This window comes from Mustela nivalis (assembly GCF_964662115.1).
Source record: "Mustela nivalis genome assembly, chromosome: 20".
In the NCBI taxonomy this organism is placed as follows: domain Eukaryota; kingdom Metazoa; phylum Chordata; class Mammalia; order Carnivora; family Mustelidae; genus Mustela; species Mustela nivalis.
In genome coordinates, this window is record NC_139039.1 from 34,358,732 (window position 1) to 34,385,314 (window position 26,583).

Genomic DNA, 26,583 nt, shown 5'->3' on the forward strand with positions numbered 1-26,583 from the left:
TAAAGAAAAAAAAATGTTAAGCATTGTTGCATGTAAGTATATAACCCACAATAAAAGAATTGCATTCTTGATAACTCTACTTCACCCCACAAGTCCAAAAACCCTACTTATAAAGGTCATAAAATTTAAAACCTCAAGGTTGACTCTAATGTCACCAAATATGTATCTGTGCATGAATAAATCCATCAAAAGAAATTTTAAGGATAGTAACTGCTTAGAAAACCTTCTCTTCTACCAATAAGAACTCATGTGTTTTTTCACTTTGTCCTGTCCCATTTACCGAAAAGGACTGAATGGCCTTTTCCTCTTACTTGAAACACACCAGTTTCTCAAGGCTCAACTTTAGCCTCCTGAGAAATTTGCCTTCATCTTTTGAGACCATAGTGGCATCTCCCACGCTAGGAATGGGAGCTCTTCTAAGGATGTGGATTACCTCTTTTCCCCCATCACCTCCTTTCCCTACCACAGCGCCTGTCATGTGGGAGGGGCCTAAAATACATGTAAAATGAGTAAACGGACTTCTAGACTCTTTACTGTTATGCAATCATTTGGCCTCTGATACACACTGACAGAGAGTTTTAGTAAACTCTTCCTATGTTCCTCACATTATCTTAGCTAAATTATAAGCTTCTTGCAGGCAGTTTCTGCAGTTCACTCCCATTACATCTAGTTAAGATTCTTAAATGTGACCTCTGTTAGTCAACAGTGACACATTGCTATTTTCTGGCTGTGGTCTCCCATGGATTTGTAGAACTAGAGGAGTTTTTTATTGCCTTGTTTTGTTTTGTTTTACTTTGCTGAGAATATTAATCTTTCCACCAAATATTTTATATTGGGTAAAAAAGATACTGAGAAGGTATTACAGTAATTGTGGATTGATTGTTATTATCAGGCTCTGTTCTCCCATAAAATTAGCATAAGCAACAGAGTTTATGCTTTCTCTATGGAGATTTTTGTTATGGGCTATCATTCTTTTACTAAACATTTTATATTTTTAAAAATAAGAAAACAATTACATTTATTGAGATTTGAAAGTAGCAGGAAGGCCTAAAGGGACTCTTAAAACGTATTGCTTCTTGTAAACATCATTAGTTTTACCGATAGTTTCAGAAAACCGAGTTGAAAGGGCTCATGCATTTTTACTGATAGATATTTCTCGGTGTCCTAACCGCTTATGTACTGGAAAATGAGGTTATTATTCTTTCCAGCATTATACAGTATTTATTTGTTGCACATGCATTGAATGATTACCACGTGCCAGGGCTCAGACTAAGAAAAAATAACTATGCAATAATAAATAATTTAACAGGTAAGGCTTTTTTTTTTTTTTTTAATGCACGATTATAAAAACATTATTTATTTATTTGACAGAGAGAGAGATCACAAGTAGGCAGAGAGGCAGGCAGAGAGAGAGGGGGAAGCAGACTCCCTCCTGAGCAGAGAGCTCAATGTGGTGCTTGATCCCAGGACCCCGAGACCATGACCAGAAGCGAAAGCAGAGGCCTAACCCGCTGAGCCACTCAGGCGCCCTAATGCAAGATTTTTTTAAAAATTTACTTTGCGTGTAGAAATACAATGTGCCTTTCCACTTAAAGATGCCCAATGCTTTTGTATATTTATTGATTTATACTCTATGAGTGAGAAGACAGGAAAATATGTATTCATTTTACCTAAATGGCTCACACATCTAAATTCATGAGTTTTCCAGGAAACAGAAAGAGCTCTATTGCTTCAAAATAAATGAAAAGACGAAGAGCATTAAGTTCTTAAACAATCCTAAGAAATATCAATTATGATGAAAGCAGATATGAGTGAATCCAATTGTTTATAATACTGTGTTTATAATACTAGTTAATAGGATTACTTTGGAGACTTCAAAAAATTTAGAAATATTGTTGACTATGGCATCTTTCAAGCATAGAGAAAAAAATCTTAGGGAACGTAAGTGTGTGTACTCTCTACCCAGATGTACCAAGTTGTAAGATTTAATAGCTGTATATGTATATAGGAAGTATATGTATATATATAGAGAGAAAAATAACTCATTACATACAGGGGTGAGGTCCTCCTGGTGTTATACCTTCCTACCTGTGCTGAGGTTCCTGACTGGTCTAACAGTTTTGGTTTGTATTTATCCTCATTCCTTATTTACATGTAGGTGCTGATGTACAAAAAGGCAAATATTGGGACACTCCATTACACGCTGCTGCCCAGCAGTACAGCACAGAAATTGTAAACTTACTACTTGAGTTTGGAGCAGATATCAATGCCAAAAACACAGAGCTTCTGCGACCTGTAGATGTAGCTACTTCTAGCAGTTTGGTGGAAAGGTTATTGCTTCAACACGAAGGTAAGAATACGTGCACATTTAAAAGCACAAAAATACATTTGCCTGAAATAGACAAAACTGAATAACTTTTTTGTTGGCATATGAGCTGATAACAGCATAACATTTAAAATGCTTTGTGTGAAAGCAGATAATTTTTTTTAAATCAGATAATTTTTTTAACTTAGTTTCTCTCTATAAAGACGATATCACCATGATCTTAATTTTCTCTATTTCACCTTGCCTTAGTTTTATATTTGTTTGGTTAAGTTAAAAGGTTCCATTTGTTTTAACAATACATAATACGCAATTCTGTTTAATGTCTGCTAATAAATATTTGGAAACATGCCCTCTTTTCTAAGGGCGTGCAGCTTCTATGATGTGTTGTAGAAACAGATCAGTAAATATTTTCACACCTACGACTTTAGTTATTCTAAAAGAATCTCTCTCTTTAAAGTTTTATTTATTTAAGTAATCTCTATATCCACTGTGAATCTTGAACTCACAATCCCAAGATCAAAAGTTGCATGCTCTGCCAACGGAGCCAGCCAGGCGTCCCTTAAGCAGATTTTCTTAAGCCTGGTTCAGAAACTATAATAAAATTCATTTTGGCTTAACTAGTAAACGTAATTTGAGAAAAAAGTATAATGTAAAATTTCTCCCTTTAGTGCCTAACACTTCTTGAGGCTTTTGATTTATATCTTTCTTGAAAAGCAGAATTTATTGCTGAGGTTTGAAATGCAACAACAGTATCATAAGCCTGAAGATGTTAATGTTTTAAAGAACCCATATGGAGGGGGGCCTGCCTGGCTCAGGAGGTTAAACGTCTGACATTTGATCTCTGCTCAGGTCAAATCTGAGAGTCACGAGGTCCAGTCCTGCATCAGGCTCCTGCACCAGGGGGAGTCTGCTTGAGATTCTCTCTCTCCCCCTCCCTCGGCTGCTCCCTCCCATGCGTACTCTCTTTCTCTCTCGAATAAATACATAAGTCTTTTTTTTTTTTAAAGAACCCATATGGAATACACCACAATTATAATAAAAACTTATAAATAACAGCAATATAAATGTTTTTGCAAATGTCCCTGGTATAGTGGTCATACTACCCTAGTTTGCATGAAAGCACTGTAGTTTATTTATGGTTTATTTCATGCATCTTTTAGCATATACAAGTCCATTTCGATTTTAATTAACAAATACCTTCCTGTCTTTTGCAGCTACTCCAAGCACTCTTTGCCAACTTTGCCGACTCTGTATCCGAAACTACATAGGGAGATCAAGATTGCACCTTATCCCACAGCTCCAGCTGCCAACATTATTGCAGAATTTCCTACAGTACCGATAAAGCAGTGAAATAATTCTGAATACTTTCAAACTCATTTCTATTTCACCTGCATAGTGTATATTTTATATTGAATTATGTTACCGATAGAGTGTAAGTGACTAGGGGGCCCCAGGACAGAGGTGAATTTAAATTTTAAGTGCACTAGTGAGTATTATTGTTTTATGCATTTTTACTGTATTTTGGACTATAGCATTTTTAACATCCCTAATGTTATTAGTCATTCCCATGTACCCTTTTGGATTTGGAGGGGAAAGGGGGGGAGGCAATCCCCATTTCTGCCTTTTTAAAGTGAAAAAGAAAAAGTGAACTCTTATTAAAATTACTTATTTTAAAATGCTTCCATTCTTCAAATAATGCATTGACTTTTAAGTGTTCCACTGTCATTGATTATCTCTCTGTATTTTTCATATTAATGCAAAATATGCAAATGGTTTAGAAAATAGCAACTAATATCCTTTTTGAAATAAAGATGGCTATCATTCAGGAAACCCACTATGCTGAATATGCACCTGTCGTTACAATGATCAGCTTGTGAAGAAGAGATAAATTGTCCCTCCATGCAAAGGTCGCACTAGTCACTTCACCTTCAATGTCCCCATTCCAGAAACCGGTGGGACTCTGGTTATGCCTCCTTCGGTCTCATTCTGAGATGGTTGATACATTATAACCCTGCTAAGGCTGTCTTAAGACCTCCTCCTTCTTCAGGGTAGCCTCTGAGGGTCTCTCTTCAGTGCATTGTACATACACTCCAGCCTTCTTGTGCCTCAAAAACCGTCTCTAGCTGGTAGGGTTTGGACTGAAGGAATTGAACTTCATATCCAATTGATAAAGAGGCCTCCGGTCACGCTGCAGGATCAGGGCCGTCCGAGGCTGTGGCAAACAGATCGAAATCTTCTTAAATTGTGGGGTTTTCAAAGAAAAGAAAGAGCGGGTGACACTTAGCAAACTCAGAGACCTTTTACAATTTACCCCATACATGGACCTTTCTAGTGCTGTTTCCGATCCTTCTTACACAAAGCAAGGGTTCGGCATAGACTGTATTAGCAAGGGAGTATCGGGGTACGAAGTAGTGTCCTCTGCAAGGATTAATACTGTGTTTACTGTCTTCTGCTTTAACTGTACTTCCATGCAGTAGAAAACATAATTATAAAACAAATTTTGTGCCTCCTTTGTAATTTAGACTATATTTGAATCTGTTGTGGACTAAGAAATAAAATAATCTGGATACTCACAACTGTGGGAAGTAGAAAATATTGTAATGAGTTTTATCAATTAATCAAATTTTGATAAAATACTTTGATCACTATTTTAATAACCCAGGGGCCTATATTCCTTTCTTCTTAGTTCTTAGCTGACTTTTGGAGACCCATGGGAAGTACACTATTCTTGAATGTAACTGCAAAGTCACTAAGATTGCATTTTTTAAAAATCATGTTTAGATTTTCAAAAATAGAAGGCTGTAGCATGTTTGTTTAAAAATGTCTTTTATGTGGCTAGAGAGTTTTATATGAGTCTATTTTACTGAATATCCCAGCCTAACAAATTTGTAATGTCCTCGTGAATAATGTGCATTCAATTTCTTTATTATCGAGTAACCTCATTACATATAATTAGGTATTCAGACTGCTTTTCTAGTAAAACAGGTTTCTACTACTATTTTCCCTGAGCTAGAGGTAGTCTTAGAGTGTAAGGTAATGTGATTCATCCTTTTTCTTTGGTTTTGTACCAATAAGAGAAGTAAATAACAAATATAAAAATTAAAATGGACACCTTAAAATTTTAGTGTGCTAGTATCTTGTATCTTTGCTTGAGTGTGATTGTCTTATCAAAGAAGTGTTCTCATTTAAATATATCATCTGTTTGTTAATATATTAACGTGTGACTATTATCTCTGGAATAAAACACCTTTTCTTTTCTCTCTAATTAGTATTTGATTTTCTAATTGAAGGTAATGGAGAATAAGATTCAATTGCTCTAATTTTTTTCCTCTCCAGTTTTCAAATCATTGTATAATGGGCATTAGGTGTAAAGTAGTGCACATTGAAATAGACACCTCAAAGTCTTTTAATCCAAATCTTATTATATGTGCATATGTGCACATACATGCATGAAGATCCAAGGACAAAATTCTACAAAGGCAAAGACCAAGCCAAACCAAACTATTGGACTTGAGATTAAAGAAATGCAGTGAAATGAACATTGTAGCACGTGTTAGACAGTGATCAGGGGGCAGATCACCAAGGGCCTTCCTAAGGAAATTCACAATAGGAAGATCAAAAAACAAACTTGCTTCTCCTTGAACTCATCTTGCCTCCCTGCCTTTGCAAATGCTGTTTCCTCTGCCTGGAAGGCAACCTAACTCCTTCTGCTACTTTGTATTGCCTCTTCCCACTATTCATTAGCTAAAATACTACTCTTCAGTTGCACTAAGAATGCTGTTTTTCTCGTTCAACAAAATATTTATATCAAATAAAACTCTCTGAAGTTTCTCCTAACGGGTGATAAGTCAAAGACAACCACTGACTTGGATGGCTGTTTGGCTTCTGCGAACCTGGGTGGCTCTTACTGCGGGACTGTGGTTATTGTACACTTCATTCAGGCAGGAACACCAATTAGAGCTGCTTTCCTATTTGAAGGGTCTTTACTGGAATAAATCGCCCCAGTCCCTAGCAACTGTGACGCTGTTCCTGACCTGGAACTTCCCCCCTCTATAATAATCTGTGAGAATGACCAAAATTAGTTTGCTTTAATTTAGTGCATGCTCAGGATCTTGCCTCAGTCAAGTCTCTTGTTCTCTGTCACAAGATCAGCCGAGTTTCGGGGAGTCTGAACATCCCATGGAACATCCCATCAGCCCATTGTGTTGATGATATCTCACTGACGGGATCTGAGGAACAGGGAGTAGCACATTCCTCCGATGACTTGGTCAGAGGCAGCTCAGCTAGCGGTGGAGGGAAACATCACCCCACCTATGAAGCGGGGTATCACTCAGCATCCGCTCAGGAAGGCAGCTGGAACTATGCACATGAAACACGAATTTAATATAAGGGAGGGTTAAACAGATGCTGACCAACTAAACTAAACTAAACTAAAATTAAAATGGGACCATCATGGTGTGGGAAACAAAGGCAAAAGAAAAATAATTAAATTTCCTGACTACTTCCAGCCCACTAACAAGTCACCAAAACAGGCAGAGTGACTTTCCTCTGGGGACTCAACTACCTTGATGTTGACACTTCGCTAGGGGCAAGAGGCAAGCCTAGCCTGACTTCCCCTTCCCCTACCCCAGGACCCTATAAGCCTACTTTAACATATAAAAATTCCTTTGGAAATGTCCTTTACTTGTAAATCCCCCAAGATATTTGCTGGCAATCATGGTCCCAAAGCATATAACCCACCAATATACATCTGAAAGGTCTCATGATGAGGATTTTATGAGACAGTAATAAATGACCTTTCCCCAACAATAGCTAGCCCCCTCAAGGTCCTGGAAACCTTGCTTCTAAAATTCCTTAGAGACTTTCATTATCCATAACCCCTCCCAACTTGAAAGTATCTAAAGAGCCAGTCCTCTGACCCCATTGCCAGGACCTCTCTGCCCACGGTCCCGTCCCCGCGCTTTAATAAAATCATCTTTTTGCACCAAAGATTTTAGCCCTCGGCTTCGAAACCTAATGCCTTTCCTACGTCAGTCAAACTAACAGAAATAGATGATTCAGGAAGCAACTGCCACTGCTAGAACAGATTTAAGAAATTAGGGTTATAAGAGCCTAAAACTTGGAGGGAAAGTTCCATAGAATGACTCTTGAAAGGGGACAGTAACTACGGGGCTGGTGTCGACTCTTCCAGAGCTCAGAAGGGCCCTCCGGGAGTAAAATCCCTGTCTCTGGAACGAGGGTCACTTCTCAGCGCTTGCTCAACATCTGAGGGAGTATGATGAAATCTGCTCCAGGAGAGCTAAAAAAAAAAAAAAAAAAAAAAAAAGGTTGGAGAGTGGAACCAGCTGTCACTGCCAGGTTAAGCTTTGTTGCTGCGGTGACACCCTGATGAAAGGCCCGCAGAGGGGGAAACAGCAAACCCGGTTCTCTTCCCGCCTTCTCTTCCCCTCCTGGCCTCTCTCTAGCTCCCCCTATTGTCATAATTTAATAAAAGTTTTAGCAAAGGAGAAATCACACTGTGGCATTCCCACAAGCTAAATACAGAACGGTGTGTCTGAAACAGAGATGTGTCTGACTAACAAGTGGCATCTTTATTACAGGAAAGGTCTGACTCTTAGCAACACTGCTCAATTGGGCTCTAATCTCCCTCCTTAGCCGTTACTACCTGAATATTGCCTTAGAATTTATGCCAAAGCCTAGGCACTTTCTCTAACCCGAATGATGAGTTATTTCCCCAAACTCATTGAAAGACTCTCAAATCTCAGATGATATCATCTGTGTTTTTGCGCACAGCAATCATTGTGTGGAACTTCCCCGTCGCCCTCATCCCACAGATTCCCTGTCTTAGAAATAGTAATTTACACTTGTTCTAGGCTCTTTGCATGTTGTTCATTTAATCCTTAACACAACCTTCTGAGGTACACGCTATTTATTTTCTTCTTTTACAAATAAAAATGGTTATATAATTTGCCTGAAGTCACATCACTAATAAAAAGTAGACCTGGTCCTCCAAAACCTCTGTCATAAATAATCTAAGATACTGCCTTACAAGATCCAAATCTAAGGTCACTTTCTCCAAAAGGACTCCTAGAGTCCCTCAGGCCAAATTGTTTGCTTCCTCCCTGATACTAACATATTTTTATCGTGGCAGAGCTTTCCAGTGTACATGATCTTTTTACTGATATTTATATCTGTGTACCTTCTATAAATAATCCAGCACACAGCTGTCTAATGGAACCTCCCGCAATGACAGGGTAGCTGCACTCTACAACACAGCCACTGGCCACATGTTGGTATTAAACAGTTGAAATGTAGCCAGTGTTACTCATCTTATTTTATTTAAATTTATATCTAAATCGCCACAGGCGGCTCGTGGCTACAGTATTGGATCATGAAGATCTAATGCATAACATAGCACAGAAGGGCTCCTCAAAAAAAAAAAAAAAATTCACTGAATGAATGAACCTTAAAGGAAAACTTCATTGGGAAAGAAGAAAACACTTTCTTATTTTTTTTTTTAAGATTTTTATTTATTTGAGAGAGAAAGAGCGAGCATGAAAGGGGCAGGGGGCAGAGGGAGAAGCCGGCTCCCTGATAAGCAGAGGGCTTGATGTGGGACTTAATCCTGGGACTCCAGGATCATGACCTGAGCTAAAGGCAGTTGCTCAACCAACTGAGCCACCCAGGTGCTCCTTTCTTATTTTTTTTTAAACCATATACAGATTCATTAATAAATGTGTTTATGAGTAAACATTCAGAAAAATATCATAGACTTCCACTATCAAGATCTAACCCATATTTTATCTTGCATAATAATAATATATTATATATAATATAATATTTTACATATTATATTATTATACATAATATAATATAATATATAATAATAATATAATAATACATATCAATATGCCACATTAAGTGACTTTATTTTTTGCAAAAACTTTAAAGGATTTTAATCTGTTATATAAATATTTAATTTATAACTGATGATGTTGGCTCTGCAATCATTTTTCTTTTTTTTATGCATTGTTCACTGATAAATCCCAGATAACTAGGTCAGTGCCTGGCACATACTAGGGACTCAAATAATTGCTGAAAGAAAGAATCATATATACGAGGGCATCTTTGTGAAATGTGAAAACTTACAAATTATTTTTTAATAATTCTGATTATGTAATTTTAATGAATGTCATAACTAAGGAAGCATGTTAAATCTGTAAACGTTAGACATCGTTCATTTTAATTCCAAAAACTTTTTCTTTGGCGTTTTGGAGCAAATACCCTATCACTGACAATTTCTGAACAAAAACCGACCGGCTTTTCACATCCTCCTCAAAACGCTTGACTGAAAATAGGTCTTTTTCAGGCCTATCTTGTGGGCTGAAACCACAATGTTTAAAAAAAGTAAATTCATAAGGGCAATCAAGGGGTTTGGGTGGTAGTTCCAAGTTGGTTAGAAGTGAGTCTAACCACAGCCAAAATTGAAAGCGTCCACCCAATGAGGCCAGGGATCATGTTCCCCATTCCCAAGCGTTAGCTCCCCAAACTGGGGGACCCCCTTGGCCCCCGCCTACCCCACTGAAACCCCGCCCACCCACAGTCCCCGCCCAACAGCACCGAGGCCCCGCCCCACCCCCAAGTTCCCTCGGCCTCGCTGAGGCTCCGCCCCCGCAGGCCCCGCCCCGCCGCGGGTGCTGCCATAGCAACTCAGAAAGCGACATGGCTGCCGCCGGCCTGGGACGAGGGTTTTTGATACAGCCGGCGGCAGCCCTGCCCAAGTCACCGTCATTTTCGCTACAGCCAGCTGCTCCCACCCGAGGGAAGCCTAAGAAATGTCTGGTCTATCCTCATCCACCGAAGAGCTCCCGCCTGTCTCGGTCGGTTCTGCGCTGGCTGCAGGGCCTGGATCTCACTTTCTTCCCCAGGAACGTCAACAGGTGCAGGAGCGAGCCGCCTACACTGGCCTGAGCATCCCGGGGACCCACGGACGACCCCCTTGCCCCTCCTGCCCCGCCGCCGCTCAGGGGCCGCCCCACTCAGCTTGCCTGCTCGGCGCAGTCTAGGTTTCCGAGCCAGACCCCTGCCGGCGCAGCGCACACCCGCACAAATACACCCGCTGCTCTGGGGAGCGGGTCTACACCACACACGAGGACGCATCCTCCCATTTACCCGTTCAGTCAATCATCACAGTTCAGACTTAGGCTAATGTAGAGCGCCTCGGTGTCCACAAAAACATTTCAACAGTCAAGCCTCTTTCTTTAGAGACGCTGGACATCAACCAACACCCGAGGGGATCAGTTTACCCTCCGGATGGCGTCTGTCTCCTTCAGTCAGCCACCCCACACCTAACAGGCAGTTCATATCTGCTCTGGGAATGCGAACTAACTTCCACAAACAGGAAGACGATCACAATTTTTGCAGTCAAGGACTCTGGTTTACTAATTTCAATATTTCTTTATAAAGACGTGCCTGAGATTTTCAATGTGCCTAGGAATCACCTAGGGATCTTGTTAAAAGGCAGACTCAATACAGACTAACAGTATGGGTTCATAAAAAGGACGCCAAAGCCTCTGGTGTGTATCTAACCTTATCAAAACTCTATTCCATAGCAAATCTTCCCCAGAGCACTGATCCAAAAATGTAATTTTATAAGTTATTTCCCATCAGTATGGAATATTCATTTAATCGGTGTTAATTGATTATAAAATACTACAACTGTTTAAGTAACTACATTTTATTTCATTTCCTTAATGCTATCTTATGGATCAGGGATTTTTCAAATGGTTTCCTGATTGCAGAAATATTCACTATATATTATCCCTGGGACCTTAAATTGTCATCCTTTGAAAATGGAACTTCTTTGAAAGTCAAGTTGAATAACTGGGCACTGTTGGAGCAGGTAAGTTCGCAGTCACTCGCACTTTGTTAAGAATTTTGTGTCTTTAAAGGTGTGCTCCTGACCTCTCAGATTCTACAATGTGTGGGTGTGGTTGTGTGTTGGAGTTGGCTGCTCATCTCTCTGTAATTAAAAATGTTATTAAAGTTTGTCAAGTGTCACTTATGAAACTGAGCATACTCATTTCAAATTGGAATGGAACAGAATAATTGGTTTTCTTGCTGAAGAATAATAATTTTTAATAATTAACATGTTAAACACAAAAAAATTAGTTAAGAGACAAAAGGGGTTTAAAGTGAATTCATTGTATTTGGAGATTTGTATAGAACTTCTGATAATGAAAATACTTTCTTTCTACTATTAAAGTTCCTGGCAAGAAAAAAATTTAAATTATCTAAAGAGCTAATCCATGGAACAATTCATTGCAAAACTGGAGTACCCGAAATCCTGATCCAAGAGGTTTATACCTTGTTAACACATCGAGAGTAAGTCATTTGGAATTTTTCTAGCAATACAGTTTAAGATGAAAATTTGATAATATCAGTCTCGTTACGAAAATGTGGCTTGTCAACAGTTCTTCATTTTTTGTTTCCAGAATTAAAAGCATCCAGGACGACCTCGTAAATTTCACGGACTATAGTTACCAGATGCATTTGCCCCTGGTTCCTCGGTCTACAGCTTCAAAGTCAATTAAAAATAACATCAGGTTATCCGAAATGATAAGCAATCCCAATATACTCAGCAATGAACTTAAAGTAGAGTTCCTCTTGCTTTTACAAATGTTGCAAAGAAAATTGAGCAGAAAATTGAATCCAAGTAAGTTTTCCTTAGAAATAGTTGAGTTCTTCCCAACTTAATGAAGCTATACTTGAGAACAGATGAAAGAAAAGCTGGTTGTTCTCTGTCTCATTTCCACTTATGCTGTCGCTGGCTTAAAGGGAAAATAGCTACCTTATGCTAGCAGTGGGATGATTTATTATCATTGGAGTGAGTGGTTTATGTAATTTTTCTTTTTTTTAAGATTTTATTTATTTGACAGGGATCACAAGTAGGCAGAGAGGCAGGCAGAGAGAGAAGGGGGAAGCAGGCTCCCTGCTGAGCAGAGAACCCAATGCCGGGCTGATCCCAGGACCCTGAGATCATGACCTGAGCCAAAGGCAGAGGCTTTAACCTACTGAGCCACCCAGGCGCCCCTATGTAATAATTTTTCTAATGCAAGCATAGCTTAACCTAGTATATTAATACTTTGAAGAAAAATGTTAGTGAAAGTGTTCACATAAAATTTTGTGGGAAATAAGTTCATATAGTGTCTTGAAATAATAATTTTATTATTATAAAATTAGTTACTAAAGAAGATGAGAATATTTAAGACTTCATCAGGATATAAGTACTACAGGAAAGCCTGACTACCATGATTCACTCTAGATGCTCTTTATCATATGGTCAGTGTTATGCTTTCTGTAGTAGCTTCCATGCGTAGATTGGGTAGGGTAAGGCAAGGCAGATTGGGGTAATCCTCGGCAACCTTCCACAGGTATCACTGAAATATTCTCAAAGCATCCAGAGCATTTGCCATCAGAGTCCCAATAGATGGCAAGTAAACTTTATCTTTCTCTCTCTCTCTCTTTCTTTTCTAACACCACTCACTCGTGTCCCGGAAGTCCTGGAATTTTTTAGTCCTTGATTCCAGCATGTAGTGACTTCATTGTGACCGTGGCATCCAAACCATTAAGGAATAAGGTAGCTGTAGTCATTAGGATTCCTCTCTTTTGAACCCCAATTTTCTGAAGAGCCATTTTCTCTCTAGTCCCTGGAAGGAAAGAAGAGCAGTAACTTTCACTTCACCCTAACTGTGAGTTGGGTATATTGCATTTCGTTCTCCGTTACTTTGTTCATCTGCCATTGCCTGTCATTTTTTGTTTCTCTTCCTTGATTTGCTCTCACTTCTGGTTCCACTCATGAATTTGTAAGTAGAGAAAGAATTGAGGTTATTAATCCTGTTGTGGAATTTTATGTTCATATTCTTTTGTATGTCTCTTAAACATTGAAATTTTGTTGTGACTTTCGTCCTATATGCATGCATATAATGTGTATGTACAATATAAAGACAACAATGGTTAAACATTTCTGTATCCCTCCTTTATGCTCTATGACGTGACACGTTATCAATACCTTCACATTCTGCCGGTGTCCTTCTGACTGGATTCTCCATAGTTCCCTCTGAGAGTGACCACTGTTGTGTCACCTTTGTTTATAATATCCTTGATGTTAAAAAAAAAAAAAAACAGTTCATGTACACAATTTATGTTCTTCTTAATTTCATTCATGTTTATTTCTTAATTTAGATTGTACCCATCTTTGTAGTAGGCAGAATGGGGTTCCCATTTTTGTTCATGCCCGAGGACCCAGCACCTGTGAATATGTAGCATAACAGGGCAAAAGAGGCTTTGCAGAAACTGCAGACCTTGAAGTAGGGAGTTAATGCTGGGTTACTCAGTGGGTCCAGTCTAATCCCAGGAGCACTTAAAAGCAGAGATCTTTCTCCAAGTGGAATTGAGCGATGAGGCAGAAGAGGAAATAGGAGTGATCTGAAGTGTGAGAGGGCCTCAATCTTCTCTTGTTGCTGGAGTCATGCAGAGACCACAGGAAGGTAGGGGCGTGGCCTCAATGAGTGAAGAACAACCTCGGGGACAGCCAGCAACCAGATAGCGACTTTGAATCTCGAGATGAGAGGAATTACATTCTGCCAAAAACCCGAATAAGCATGAGAGAGGATTCATCCCCAGGGCTTCCAGAAGGAATGTCGCCCTGCCAACACCTTGACTTCAGCCCGGTGAGACTCTAAAAAGGAGCTCTCAGATTTCTATACTCTGAGATAAAAATGGCTGTTGTTTGTAAGTCACCAAATTTATGGAAATTTGTTACGGCAGAAATGAAAAATACAAACTTCATGGTTAATACTGTTGGCATCATGGGGTTATAAAAAAAAAATTCTCCTATATTTAAATTTCCTGAAGTTTATTTAGCTTTTCCCTTTTCTTTTTTTTAAATTTTCAATTCCAGTAAAGTTAGCATACAGTGTTGTCTTCGTTTCAGGTGTACAATATAGTCAACACCTCCACGTGTCGCCCAGTGCTCATCACAAGTGCGCACCTTCATCCCCATCACCTACTGCGCCCATCCCCCCCATCCACCTGCCTCTGGTAACCTTGAGTTTGTTCTCCAGAGTTAACAGTCTGTTTATTGGTTTGCTGTTCCATTTTTTCCTTTGCTACTCATTTGTTTTGTTTCTCAAAGTCCACATGTGAGGGAAATCATACAGTATTTGTCTTTCCCTGATTTATTTGGCTTGGCATTGTACTCTCTAGCCCCATCTATATTGTTGTAAATGGCAAGATTTCATTCATTTCTACGGTTGAGTAAAATTCCATTATTTACGTACACACACATACTACCTCTTCTTTATTCATTTATCAATGGACACCTGGGCTGCTTCCATAGTTTAGCTAGAGTAAATAATGCTGCAATAAACACAGAAGTATATTAATCTCTTTGAATTAGTGTTTTTGTATTCTTCTGGTAAATACGCAATAGCATGATTACTGGATTGTTGGGTGGTTCTGTTTTTAAGGAAGCTCCATATTGTTTTCCGCAGTGGCTGCATGAGTTTGATTTCCCACCGACAGGCATTGAGGGTGTCTTTTTCTCCACATGGTCACCAACACTTCTTTCTTGTGTTGCTGATTTTAGTGATTCTGACAGGTGTGAAGTGGTATCTCATTGTCATTTTGATTTGCATTTCCCTGATGATGAGTGATGTTGAGCATCTTTTCGTGTATCTGTTGACCATCTGGATGTCTTCTTTGAAGAAATGTCTGTTTATGTCTTCTGCCTATTTTTAAATTGGATTTTTTTTGGGGTGTTGGGTTGTATAAGTTCTTTATATTTTTTGGATACTGACCATTTATCACATATGTCATTTGCAAATATCTTCTCCCATTCCACAGATTGCCTTTTAGTTTTATTGATTGTTTCCTTCACTGTGCAGAAACTTTTTATTTTTATGCAGTCCCAATAGTTTATTTTTATTTCCCTTGCCTCAGGAGACATATCTATAAAATTGTTGCTATATTAGCCTTTCACTTTTAAGATTTTTTTCAACTTTATTGAGTTATAATTGACAAATAGAAAGTATATATATTTAAGGTATACAACTTCATGTTTTGATGTACATATACTTGTATAATCACTTCAATCAAACATATCCATCATCTCACGATTGTCATTTTTTTGTTTCTTTGTTTTCTTCTTTTTTCTTTTTTTTCTTTGTTTCCTTCTTTTTTCTTTTTTTCTTTGTTTGCTTGGTATGGTGAGTATGCTTAGGATCAAAACTTTAGGAAGTTTCAAGTACACGATACACTATTAACTGTACTCACTATGCTGTATATTAGACCTGCAGAATTTACCCATCTTGCATACCTTTGACCAGCTTCTCCCCAGGTCCCCTTCCCCCCAATTCCTGGATGTTACCATTCTACTCTCTGCTCCTATGACTCTATTTTTGAGTCCACCTAGAAGTGAAATCATGCAGTATTTGTTTTTCCATGTTTGGCTTATTTCATTTAGCATAAAGGCTGATTAATATTCCATTTTGTGTGTGTGTGTGTGTGTGTGTGTCTGTATACACATTCATACCGTGTTTTTTTTATACATTCATGCATTTTGGACATTTCCATATCTTTGGCTACTATGAATAATGTTGCAATGAACATGGTACAGATACCTCTCTGAAATACTGATTTCATTTCCTTTGGATATATACCCAAAAATGGTATTGTTGGATCATACAGTATTTCTATTTTTAATTTTGGGTCTTCATACTATTTTCCATAATGGCTGTACAAATTTACATTCTGCCAACAGTGTAGAAGGGTTCTCTTTTCTTCTAATTCTCACCAACACTTTTTATATTTTGTATTTTTTGATAATAGTGATTCTAACAGGTGTATGATGATATGTTACTGTGGTTTTGACTGCATCTCCCTGATTACTGATCATGATTAGTGATGTTGAGTACCTCTTTAAATATCTGTTGGCCCTTTATTTGTATATCTTGTTTTTTAAAAGACTGTATTTTTAAAAAGATTTTATTTATTTATTTGACAGAGATCATAAGTAGGCAGAAGCAGGCAGAGCATGGGTGTGGGGGTGAAGCAGGCTCCCCACCAAGCAGAGAGCCGGATGCGGGGCTTGATCCCAGGACCCTGGGATCATGACCTGAGCTGAAGGTAGAAGCTTTAACCCACTGAGCCACCCAGGTGCCCCAAAAGAATGTATTTTTTAAGTACGATCTACACTCAACATGGGGCTCAAACTCATAACCCCAAGATCGGGAGTCACACACTCCACTAACCAAGACAGGCAGTGCTCCTGTATTCCTTATTTTGAGAAATGTCTACTCAGGTCCTTTACCCAGTTTTTAGTTGGGTTATTTGTTTTGTCCACTATTGAATTTTATGAGTCCTTATATGTTTTGGATATTACATTTTACATAGTTATACATTACAAATTATAAAATATTGATGAAGAAAATAAAAGAAGAGAGATAAATGGAAAGACATCCCATGTTCATGGATTAGAAGAATTAATCTTGTTAAAATGTCTATACTACCAAATCAATCTATAGATTCAAAGCAAGCTTGCAAAATTTCAATGGTAGTCTTTACAGAAATAGAAAAAACAATCCTGAATTCCTATGGAAACAAAAAAGAACCCAAAAAGCCAAAAGCAATTTGAGAAAGAAGAACAAAGCTGGAGGCATCACGCTTCCTGATTTCACACTGTAATACAAAGCTATAGTAATTAAAATAGTAAGATACTAACATAAAAACATATGGATCAATGAAACAAAATGGCAAGTCCAGAAATACATCCATGCATTTACAGACACTTGATCTTCAATAAGGATGCCAAGAACACACAATGGGGAAAAGATAATCTCAACAAATCATGCTGAGAAAATTGGATATGCACTTGTAGGAAGAATGAGATTGGACCCTTACCTCACACCCCAGCACAAGACCAGAACAGGTCTTAAACACAAGATCCGAAGCCATAAAACAACTAGAAGAGTACACAGGAAAAAACTTGCTTAACACTGGCATTGGCGATGATTTTTTGGAGATGACATCTGAAGCACAAGAAACAAAAGCAAAACAAACATGGGATTCTATCAAAAAGGCTTCCACATAAAAAAGAAAACAAGAGTGAAAAAGGAACCTATAAAATGAAAAAAAAAATGTTTGCGAAGCATAGATCTGGTAAGGGGTTAGTCTCTTAAGATCTGAATTTGTCTGCAAATGAAATGGAGAACAAGTTCTGTTGCAGACCATTTCTTGAACAATCTTGTTCTTTTCTCACTGGTTCATAACACCCTCATGTCTCAAATGTTTCCGGTTTCTTTATATATATATGGCCTGTTTCTGGTCACTTGCTGGTCTTGTCTACCCCTGTGCGACTGCAACACCACAGTCTTAGTTACTATTGCTTTACAGTAAGTGCTGACACTTGCTAAAGCAAGTCTTGCAATTCATCTTTGAAGTGTTCTGTTGCATGGATCTTTGTTATTTCATTGACTGTGACTTTAAATGTTATGAATTCAGTAGAACTGCCTACTGTTACATTTGCATTCACATCTATCATATTATTTCATGGTCTTTGCTTTCTTTTTCTGTTACTTGTTTTTGTCTCACCTGTCTTTTCTTTCAGATTAAATTTTTTTTAAAGACTCCCCCCACACCTGATCCCTACTAATTTGTTAAATTTTAAATTTCTACTCTTTTTAGTGCCGCCCTAAACATTTTTACATGTAAATTTATCCTAATCTGAAATTAATATCTTTACTTTCTCTAAGGACCCTAAAACACTATGACACTCATGGCTCCTGGCCAGCCCCCTACCACTCTTCAGCATTTTATTTGTCAAGTTATTTTTTTAATACGACAAATCAGATACAATTATTCTTTATACCTAACATTTGCTTACCTTTAGTAGATCTCACCATTTTTGCTTCTCATTGGCTCTAGTTGGGATTTCTAGAGCAAAGCACAACTATTTACTTTTCTCTTTGAATGTCCCTCTTTGTGCAAAGCTAACCTCTATCTCTCTTGTCTTTCTCTGACCAATTTCTCTTTAGCTATGGACCACTTCAACCCTTCAGATTCTTGAACAATATTCTATTCTCACAAGTCTTGATTTTTGAGACTCCTGATTTTAAGCTCAAAGTAATTAACTATGATAATTATAGGTCTGAGAATGTTACTGACCAGAGCTGTATAGAGCACCAACAGGGTCTGACTGATGAGTAGAAATTACCTTAGACTCTTCTTCAAGCCTCAGTGAAGGCTGAGGGCTACAGAGGAGGGGTAAGTGATCTTTAGAAGCACAGGGAAATTAATGCCCAAGTGTGATAGTTATGGATTTAATGAGAAATGTAGGAAACATAGAAGTAGTTTTAAGTCACTCTTTTTATAATACAAACAGTTTTAAATCCTGTATGATTTTGTTATATGAAATATAAAAATATCATCTCACCTGTTATGACAGAAGTCAATACAGTGTTCTCTTTTTAGGGTGCTGTATGGGAGGGATAAGCAGAGGATTTGTACTAATAATACACCCCAGGTGTATTCATTCCAAAAATTTGATAGACTGCAAACACATGATTTGACCACTTTTCTGTATACATATTATTAAAAAAAAACTTATTAAGAAGCCAATAGGAAAACAAATATATTGTCTTTAAAGCAACTATTTTGTGGCTCATAGGTGTGGACAATGTGGGGAAAGGTCTAATAACCTCCCTCTCCACACCACTCTTAGGACGATGATTAAAGAGGCATCTAAAGAATTTGCCCAATTTGTAAACTGTGGTGTCTTATTTTGGCCATGGCTGTAGTGAATTTCTAACCAAGAGTTTCTGTACTCATATTTTCTAGAATGGTTTGAGGTCAAACCAACAGTGGGAGAACTTACTCTCAGTCGTCTTCCTCCCCAAGTCTCTGGGTGCAAGCACAAGGCCATGATTTCGAGGGAAGGCGTTGCTCCTGTTTTACGTGAGTTGTTATTTTTAACTTGTAACCAATTAAATGACGGTTTCTACTTTGTTCCTTTACATTTCAAAAAGTAGTTAAAACGTCGGTCTAGGCCTTCAGTCTACCACTGTGCGTAGGGTTGCTAGGCTGCTATGCTTTTGATGGATGGGAGGGCCCCGGGGTCTGCTAAGCACCATCATTTCTGCTATGATTTCTGAGGAACAGGTGAGTCTGGAACAGGCAGGGCTCATCAGCAGAGCTCAAAGCTCAGTTCTCTAGCAGGGGTGACGGATTGTCTCAAGGCAGCAAAGGACACATGCATGCCTTAATTTCCCCAGCGGTTGTATCATGAGAAGCCACTTGTTTAAACTCTGGTAGTTCAGAAAGCATTGACAGCATGGCAAACCACTGCCCACAGGCCCAAGTCAGTATCCTGCCTGTTTTTACACAGCCTGCAAGTTAAGGATGGCTTTCACATTGTTCTGTGGCTGAAAAAAAAATATCAAAAGAAAAGTGATATTTCCTGACACAAGAACATTATATAAAATTCAAATTTCCACATCCATAAATAACGTTGTATTGGAAGCTGGCCACGCCTGTTCTTTATGCCTTGTCTGCGGCACATTTCGCCCAACAGCAGAGCCAAGTCACAGCCCAGTCACGGGCTGGCATTGCCCACAAAGAAGTTTCTAGACTTAGCGAATACAGAAAGACAGAACCAATACAACTAATAATTCTGGGGACATGTTGAGGACATATATTTATTAAAAATTATTCAGTTTATCTGAAATTCAGATTTAACTGAGGGTCCATCTTTTATCTGACAAAACCTACCACGAAGTCTGAAATACTGGCTGTCAGGCCTTTGATGGAAGATATTTGGGGACATCTGCTACAGGGGATGCTTTCTACCATGCTAAGGGATTTCATGGAGAAAAAAAAGGTCTTTATTTACATAAGGTCTGGAAAAGCAGGTCAACAGATTCCTTCCTTTCAACTTAGGATTTCACAGAGCCTTTTATATGCTAATGTCACTGTAAATATTAAAGAGCAGAGGTGCCAATCGAGTGTTTTCCAAGCTCTAGTTGATCACATGTCACTCTCTAGCTAACGGCCCGCTAGAGCTACTGTTTCTCGGGGCGCACTTAACTTCTAGACATTAGGCCAGGCCCTGAAAACCTCCAACTCCTCACATGCCTGAGGCATGGAACTCAGCACGACAGAACCCAACAGAGTGAGTTAATGATGTTTCTATGAAAAAAAAAAAAAATGTATCCATAGTTTCACCCTCAGATTCTGGGCCCACAGCCTCTCCTTCACCCTGTCTCAACCTCCTGCCCATAGGGAGGCCTGCAGTGGAAGCCCCGGCAGGCTGAGGCCCAGTCGGTGTGGGGTCGGGGGGGGGGGTAGCCTGCACGGGGCGCTTTGGGTTCACTTGCTCGTGAACCCCTCCAGCTGCTTGGACCTGAGTGGGGCTGGGGAAGACCAGGACCACTTGCTTGAGACCTGCAGAGAAATGGCAGGACAGAGTCGCAGCAGGGCTTCCTTCCAGTGTGAGAGACAGATGCAAAGGGTCCGTATTTGAGAAAATGATGCCTCCCGGGACTTGAATTGTTAAAGAGCATTCCTCATTTCTGTTCTCTTTTCAGAAAAACTTCAAGGTCACATAGGACTTTTTGGAACAATAATGCTATCATTATTTCAGATCAGAACCCCCTAGTAGAGTGGACTCTTGCTTTTACAATTTGAATCATGTCTGAGCCGCTATGAATAACTTCTCCCCCATTTAATGCTCTGTGCTCTCTTTTTCTGAGTCCCTCTCACTTCGGTGGACTTTTTCTATCCTTTTAAACTAGATGATGGGCCTATGGGGGTTTTCAGGGCAGATCAGGATGAGAAGAAACAGGCTTTTGTCTTTTTACGTCTCTCAGTCCTATTCCAGATACCTGGATTCTCTTAATCTAGGCAGAATAGAAAGTAATGAGCAAATCGAACAGACTTTGGTAATGATACGGATGAGAGCTGTTTTACTCTACTTTATTTTCTTCCCAAATTCGTTCAAGGGATTCCATTTCATTTGTTTCTTTTTTACATTTAAATTCAATTAGCCAGCATACAGTTCATCGTTCGTTTTTGGAGTGGTGTTCAGTGGCTCACCAGTTGCACAGAACACCCAGTTCCCCCCACATCACGTGCCCCCTTCATGCCCATCATTGCCCTCTCCTGTGGGCTACCCCGTCTCCCCACTCTCCTCCTCTTCAGTTGTTTCTCAGAAAAGAGTAGGGTGGTAAGCTCAGGTCAGCGCACAGACTTTGAACGTCGGTGGAAGGAGAAGCAGAACTAGACCACAGGAACTGGGCCCCACTTTACCGTCGCAGATTGTGTGCACACGACACTGAAACCACAGGCCATTCATCTGAGAAGCTTCTAATGATCTGAGAGGTGGTGAAAATTGTTAGATTGGTCATTGCTTTTTTTGTTTTGTTTTGTTTTGTTTAACACTTAAATTCTTCCATGTGTTTTCCTAAACCTCACATTTAGCAAATATGAGACCAGTGGGGGGTTGAGGGGGGCAGATTTCTTAGGTGTCACTGGCTCCTCTCGTTCAAACTGAGTCTGGGCAGCTTGGAGGCTTCAGCGCCGAGTTCCAGAAACTCAACGATGAACTCCGTGCGTCTGCCAAACCTCGGCACTGTGAAAATCATGGCACCATTGCCTCAGCTGCTTTCAGAAGTGATGTCCAAAAATAACAGGCATATTCGGTGTCAGATACACCCAAATCAGCCCTGGCTATTTTAGGCGTGGCTCATGACTTTTGGAAGTGGGTGACATTCAGATTTTTTAATTTATGGCCACTCTCACGCATGCTTTAAATATTCTGTTTACCAGGCATTTGGACGAACCTGCGCTCAGCCTGCCGCCCAGCATTCTGCATGTGTCACGTGTTAGAAACACTGATCGTTGTGCAAATATCTAATAACCACAAACTGATTTTAATGTTGTTTATTTAAATATTCCAGGAAACACAGGTGCTGGTGGCAATCCACTTAAGAAAGGTGTGTGAAGCAAGCTGGAAGATGTTCTTTTGAATCTGCCAGGAAATCTGTCAGAAACGAGGAAAAGTAAGCTTGAGAAGTACCCATCTAATGACGTTGAAGAAGCGATGCCACCATCTCCTGCCACACTAAGGGGATAGAATTACCTAGTCTTGGATATATTAGTAAATTAAAGTGGTATCTCATCCATAATTGGGCTGAAGAACATGCTTTTTCAATTCAACAACCATTTATTAAACACCCCTGTGGTTACTGTTAAAAATACAAAATCAAATAACACAGAATGAGCAAGAATAATTTTAAAGGTACAGTTTAACATAATTCACCATGACGAGTAAGTTATTTCTCATAAATCCTGTAGGAATGGTGAGTCTACTTTGTAATATATTTTCCTCATTAGAAATGAAAAGAGCTACTACTTTGCCTGATATATATTCACACATCACATGCATTTATAAACAAATTTATTCTGAATGATTATTATTATACACTGGCCCACAGAGAACCTTGTTTACCCCCATAAATAGCCTGGCTTGAAACATTTTTAAAAAATAGGTGTCCCTTTTGATAGTGAGTGGTGGGAAAGGAAAATTGTGCTTCACTTGGAATTTGGTTCTGGTGTTTAGCAAATCATCCAGGTCAATTAAACATTTCCTACTGGTTGCTTCCACTCCCCATAATTTCAGTAGAAGGAAACCAAAGAGAGTTGATATCTTGAAAGAGCAATGATATTTCATACATTCTTATAATTTTATATTCACATGCAGACATTATTTTTCTTCAATGGGAATTATTCATGCCTTTATGCTATCAGATTAACAGTTTCCTTTGCGACTTCCAACAGGAGTGTTTCGAATGCAGAATCCCATGACGTGCCTGTCAATTTCCAGCTAAACTCTTGTCAGTGGTTCTGCATTTCCGAAGGCTTGGCTTTATTAGAATTTCTATCTCCAGAGACTTCCCAGTTTAATTTCACATTTTGGGGCAGGTGATATTTAGTAAAAGGAAGTAAAGAGAGCCCCAATGAAATAGGATTACTTCTTGGGAGCGTGTTTAGAAACCAGTTTTATCTGAGGTAAAGGGTACACTTTAAATGCATATCTTACCAGCTATAGGTTATTTATCTGTGAATCTTGCGTTCTAATGGGACAAATCTAAAGTAGAAGATTATGAGAATAACTTTCAACCCATAAAATATAAGAGTTATAGGAACAAGTCTTCTGAACCTTGGCAGGGGAAAAGATCCAGAGAGAAGGATTAGATTTGGATAAACAGTCATTTTAAAAGTTTCTTTTTTCTTCTCTTGACCATATGTTCAATCTCCTGAAAAAGCTAATCACTCATGGCCTAACTATGATAAGTTCCCAGGACTCCTGCGGGGCCTTTGGAGAGCTGTGGAAAGATGAGCTTGTCTTACAAGTTTCACTTCAGAGTGCGTGAGAACATGAAGGTAGCAGGCATAGGCAAAGCGGCAGCTTCAAGAGCTTCCTGAAGAGGAGTTGTATTGAGAGGCCAACACTACAGGCATATCTGAGGAAGGCCATTTGCTTCACCAGGGATCTGTGGCAGAAGGAAGCAAGGAGCTTTTCTAGGAGCTAGAGCGCCGCCTCTAGGAGTTTCCAATCCACAGAACCCTTATCATGAATGGAAGGCTCTGGATACACTGTTAGTATTCATTAGTTTAGGGTTTATTGTAGTCAGTTTTTCTTGGGGAATCCTCCTCCTGACAGTCCAAAGTGATTTTTCTAGGCTTCCAAGTAAGGTAGTCACTTACTTGATAGATCAAGCCCTTTACATCATCTCTGATGACTCAGACCCAGCCTTTATGGAGAAACAGTGTTCTCTCGGTGCTGGTTTGGAGGACAATACTGATGCTCATCTTAGCAGCTAACTCTGTCATGTCTGGTTTTAATGCGGTATTTATTGAAATTCATACCTATATACGTAAAAATCTAGATAACTACAGGCCATATTAAGCACAGTCCTAAGGTATTTAAATTTAGCATAAAAGTTCTTTCATCAGTTAATTTAGGAATAAATGTTTCAAAGATATGGCACAATAAAAACTTAGTAAGAGTTGACAATGAAGATATCTTCTGTATGACTGCTACACTAAATAAGAAACGCTAAATTTTATAAACAATTGGTGAGGCTTTGCTCTATTCAGAATGCCTCTTGACTTAAGACTGAAAAAGTGTCAATGTTCCTATTATAAGGACACAAAATAAAAGTCATTGCTTTACTGCGATGATGTTCCTGAACACCTCTGGCTGATTTCATGGAAATATAGACAATAAATATATATAAATTTTGATTGACATGAAAATCATATTTTCACAAGATATAACTCATTTTGATGTTGCAACTGTGTTAACCATCTGGTAATTTTTATAGGCAAAATATTTTTTTCCAGTGTTATTAAAACCATTGTCTAATGAGACTTCTTTCATAAAAGCATAATTAAACTTGGAAAATAATTTATACACATCAGTAATATAGACATCTTCTAGTAGTAAAATAAGTTCATATTATTTGGGTTTCATGCATATGAAATTTAACAATAGAAAACCTTTTATAAATTTAAAAAAATCGCTTTGTTTTTCATATTAAGGCACAAGAGATGCAAACTGACATGGTCAAATGACACAGTTCTATGAGGAATTCATAGTTATAATTGGTAATAAGGTATAGAACACTGTAGAAGTCAGAATAACAGATTTGTACTCTAATCAATCCAATTTAGATTTTAGACACAAATTGGGTTACTCTATTGTCTTTATGTGCTAAAGAGTTATATGAATTTTTCAGTTTATACATAAAATATTTTCCTGCATTCATTTAAAATGAAGAAGGAAACAATCATTTATATATGTATAACTTACAGTCAGTGGATCTTTTAAAGCAGTTAAAGCACAAAATATAGGCTTCTTAATCTATTTTAAGACAAAAATAAAGAGAATTATAGTGGGAGTTCAACTGCTATATATGAATGAAAAGATTTTACTACATACATGCTAATGAAAAATCTGCCTCATCTAAAAAATTTTGAGTTATGCCTATCACTAAGGATTTTAAAAATTTCATACTTTTGATGCAATGCATACATTCTCTTCTGTAATGTTCATTAAATTTTTTTTATAAAATAGAATTTAGGCCTGTAACATCTTTTTGACAGTTAGAGCTGATCAATGCAATAGATATATACATAATATATATTGTTTTCTGTTTTAAGAATCTTGCTAAAGAAAATTTTAAATGCAACAAGTTTAAAGATAATAAAAACCACAATTATTCTAATTATAGGAACTCACTCTTTAGTAAGACACAAACATCTATATTATAAATTCTGTAAAACAGCCTGAGTATCAAAGTACCGTTCTTCCCAGTAATGCATTAATTTCATAGACCTCTGAGTGAGAATTCTACTGCAACTGAAATACTTGCAGTCATTTCTCAGGCTTTTTTTTTTAATAGTTTTGTTCTTTTAATATTTAAAAAAAACTTGAGTTTATAATATACCCCAAATTTCAACTAATATGTACTTACAGAAATTTCCTTGAAGCTAATTTTTTCAAATAAATTATGTTATAGAGTTAATATAAATCAATTAGAAATTACTGTAAATATTAAATGGTAATAAAAACTAATACCATACATACCTGTAAATTCTCATACAGATTTAACTGCATTTGTGTTTTTACTCCTCAATTTTTACTATGCTTATAGAACCTATTCCTTTATAACTGGACATTTACTTCCAGTTCAAAAGACTTGGTAATGCTTTCTTTAAAAAATAATAAAACTCGGAAGTATTTTGACTGTGTATCCATTTATTGATACATATCAAACTCATTACTGGAAACTTACTAAATATAAACTGAAACGACTGGTTTACTATATATTTTACGGAGGACAGTAAGGGTGTTGGTTAACTTGAAGGTCCGTCATACATACCTTACATTTTGATATCTCAAAACACTCAGTCATTCCAATATTCAGTAAGTACTTATTCTATGTCAAGCACTATTGTGGGTGTTGCATTATTTAATATGTTTCAATGTTTCAGCAATATAATATTTTGGTACTTTTATGAAACTTTGGTAACTTTATGAAACTTATATATGCTCTTTTACATACTTCAGCCTTTAATAATTTAAATATTATCTTTCTCCCTAATACGGCTATTCTATTTTATAAAGGACACATCTA

At 38.1% G+C, this 26,583-nt stretch overlaps 2 protein-coding genes across 4 annotated transcripts in view; both read left to right on the forward strand.

Annotated features, from left to right (window-relative positions):
• The window catches only part of ASB5 (ankyrin repeat and SOCS box containing 5), a 50,360-nt gene extending 44,773 nt beyond the window's left edge, over positions 1-5,587 (forward strand). For 2 of the 3 annotated variants that reach the window (XM_082715524.1, XM_082715523.1), the window contains 2 exons: positions 2,159-2,350; positions 3,541-5,574. In XM_082715524.1, coding sequence (XP_082571650.1) covers positions 2,159-2,350; positions 3,541-3,668 — 320 coding nt within the window. In that variant the 3' untranslated portion in view covers positions 3,669-5,574. Of the gene's footprint in view, positions 1-2,158; positions 2,351-3,540 lie in introns of all 3 variants that reach the window. The other variant, XM_082715522.1, reaches the window with a different exon arrangement.
• Positions 5,588-10,021: 4,434 nt separating this feature from the next.
• On the forward strand, positions 10,022-22,563 carry SPATA4 (spermatogenesis associated 4). The gene is given in 7 exon segments (XM_082715845.1): positions 10,022-10,266; positions 11,099-11,228; positions 11,592-11,710; positions 11,821-12,041; positions 19,223-19,339; positions 22,339-22,371; positions 22,374-22,563. Coding segments are annotated over 7 exon segments (909 nt in total). The 5' UTR covers positions 10,022-10,048; the 3' UTR covers positions 22,445-22,563.
• Positions 22,564-26,583: the final 4,020 nt, after the last annotated feature.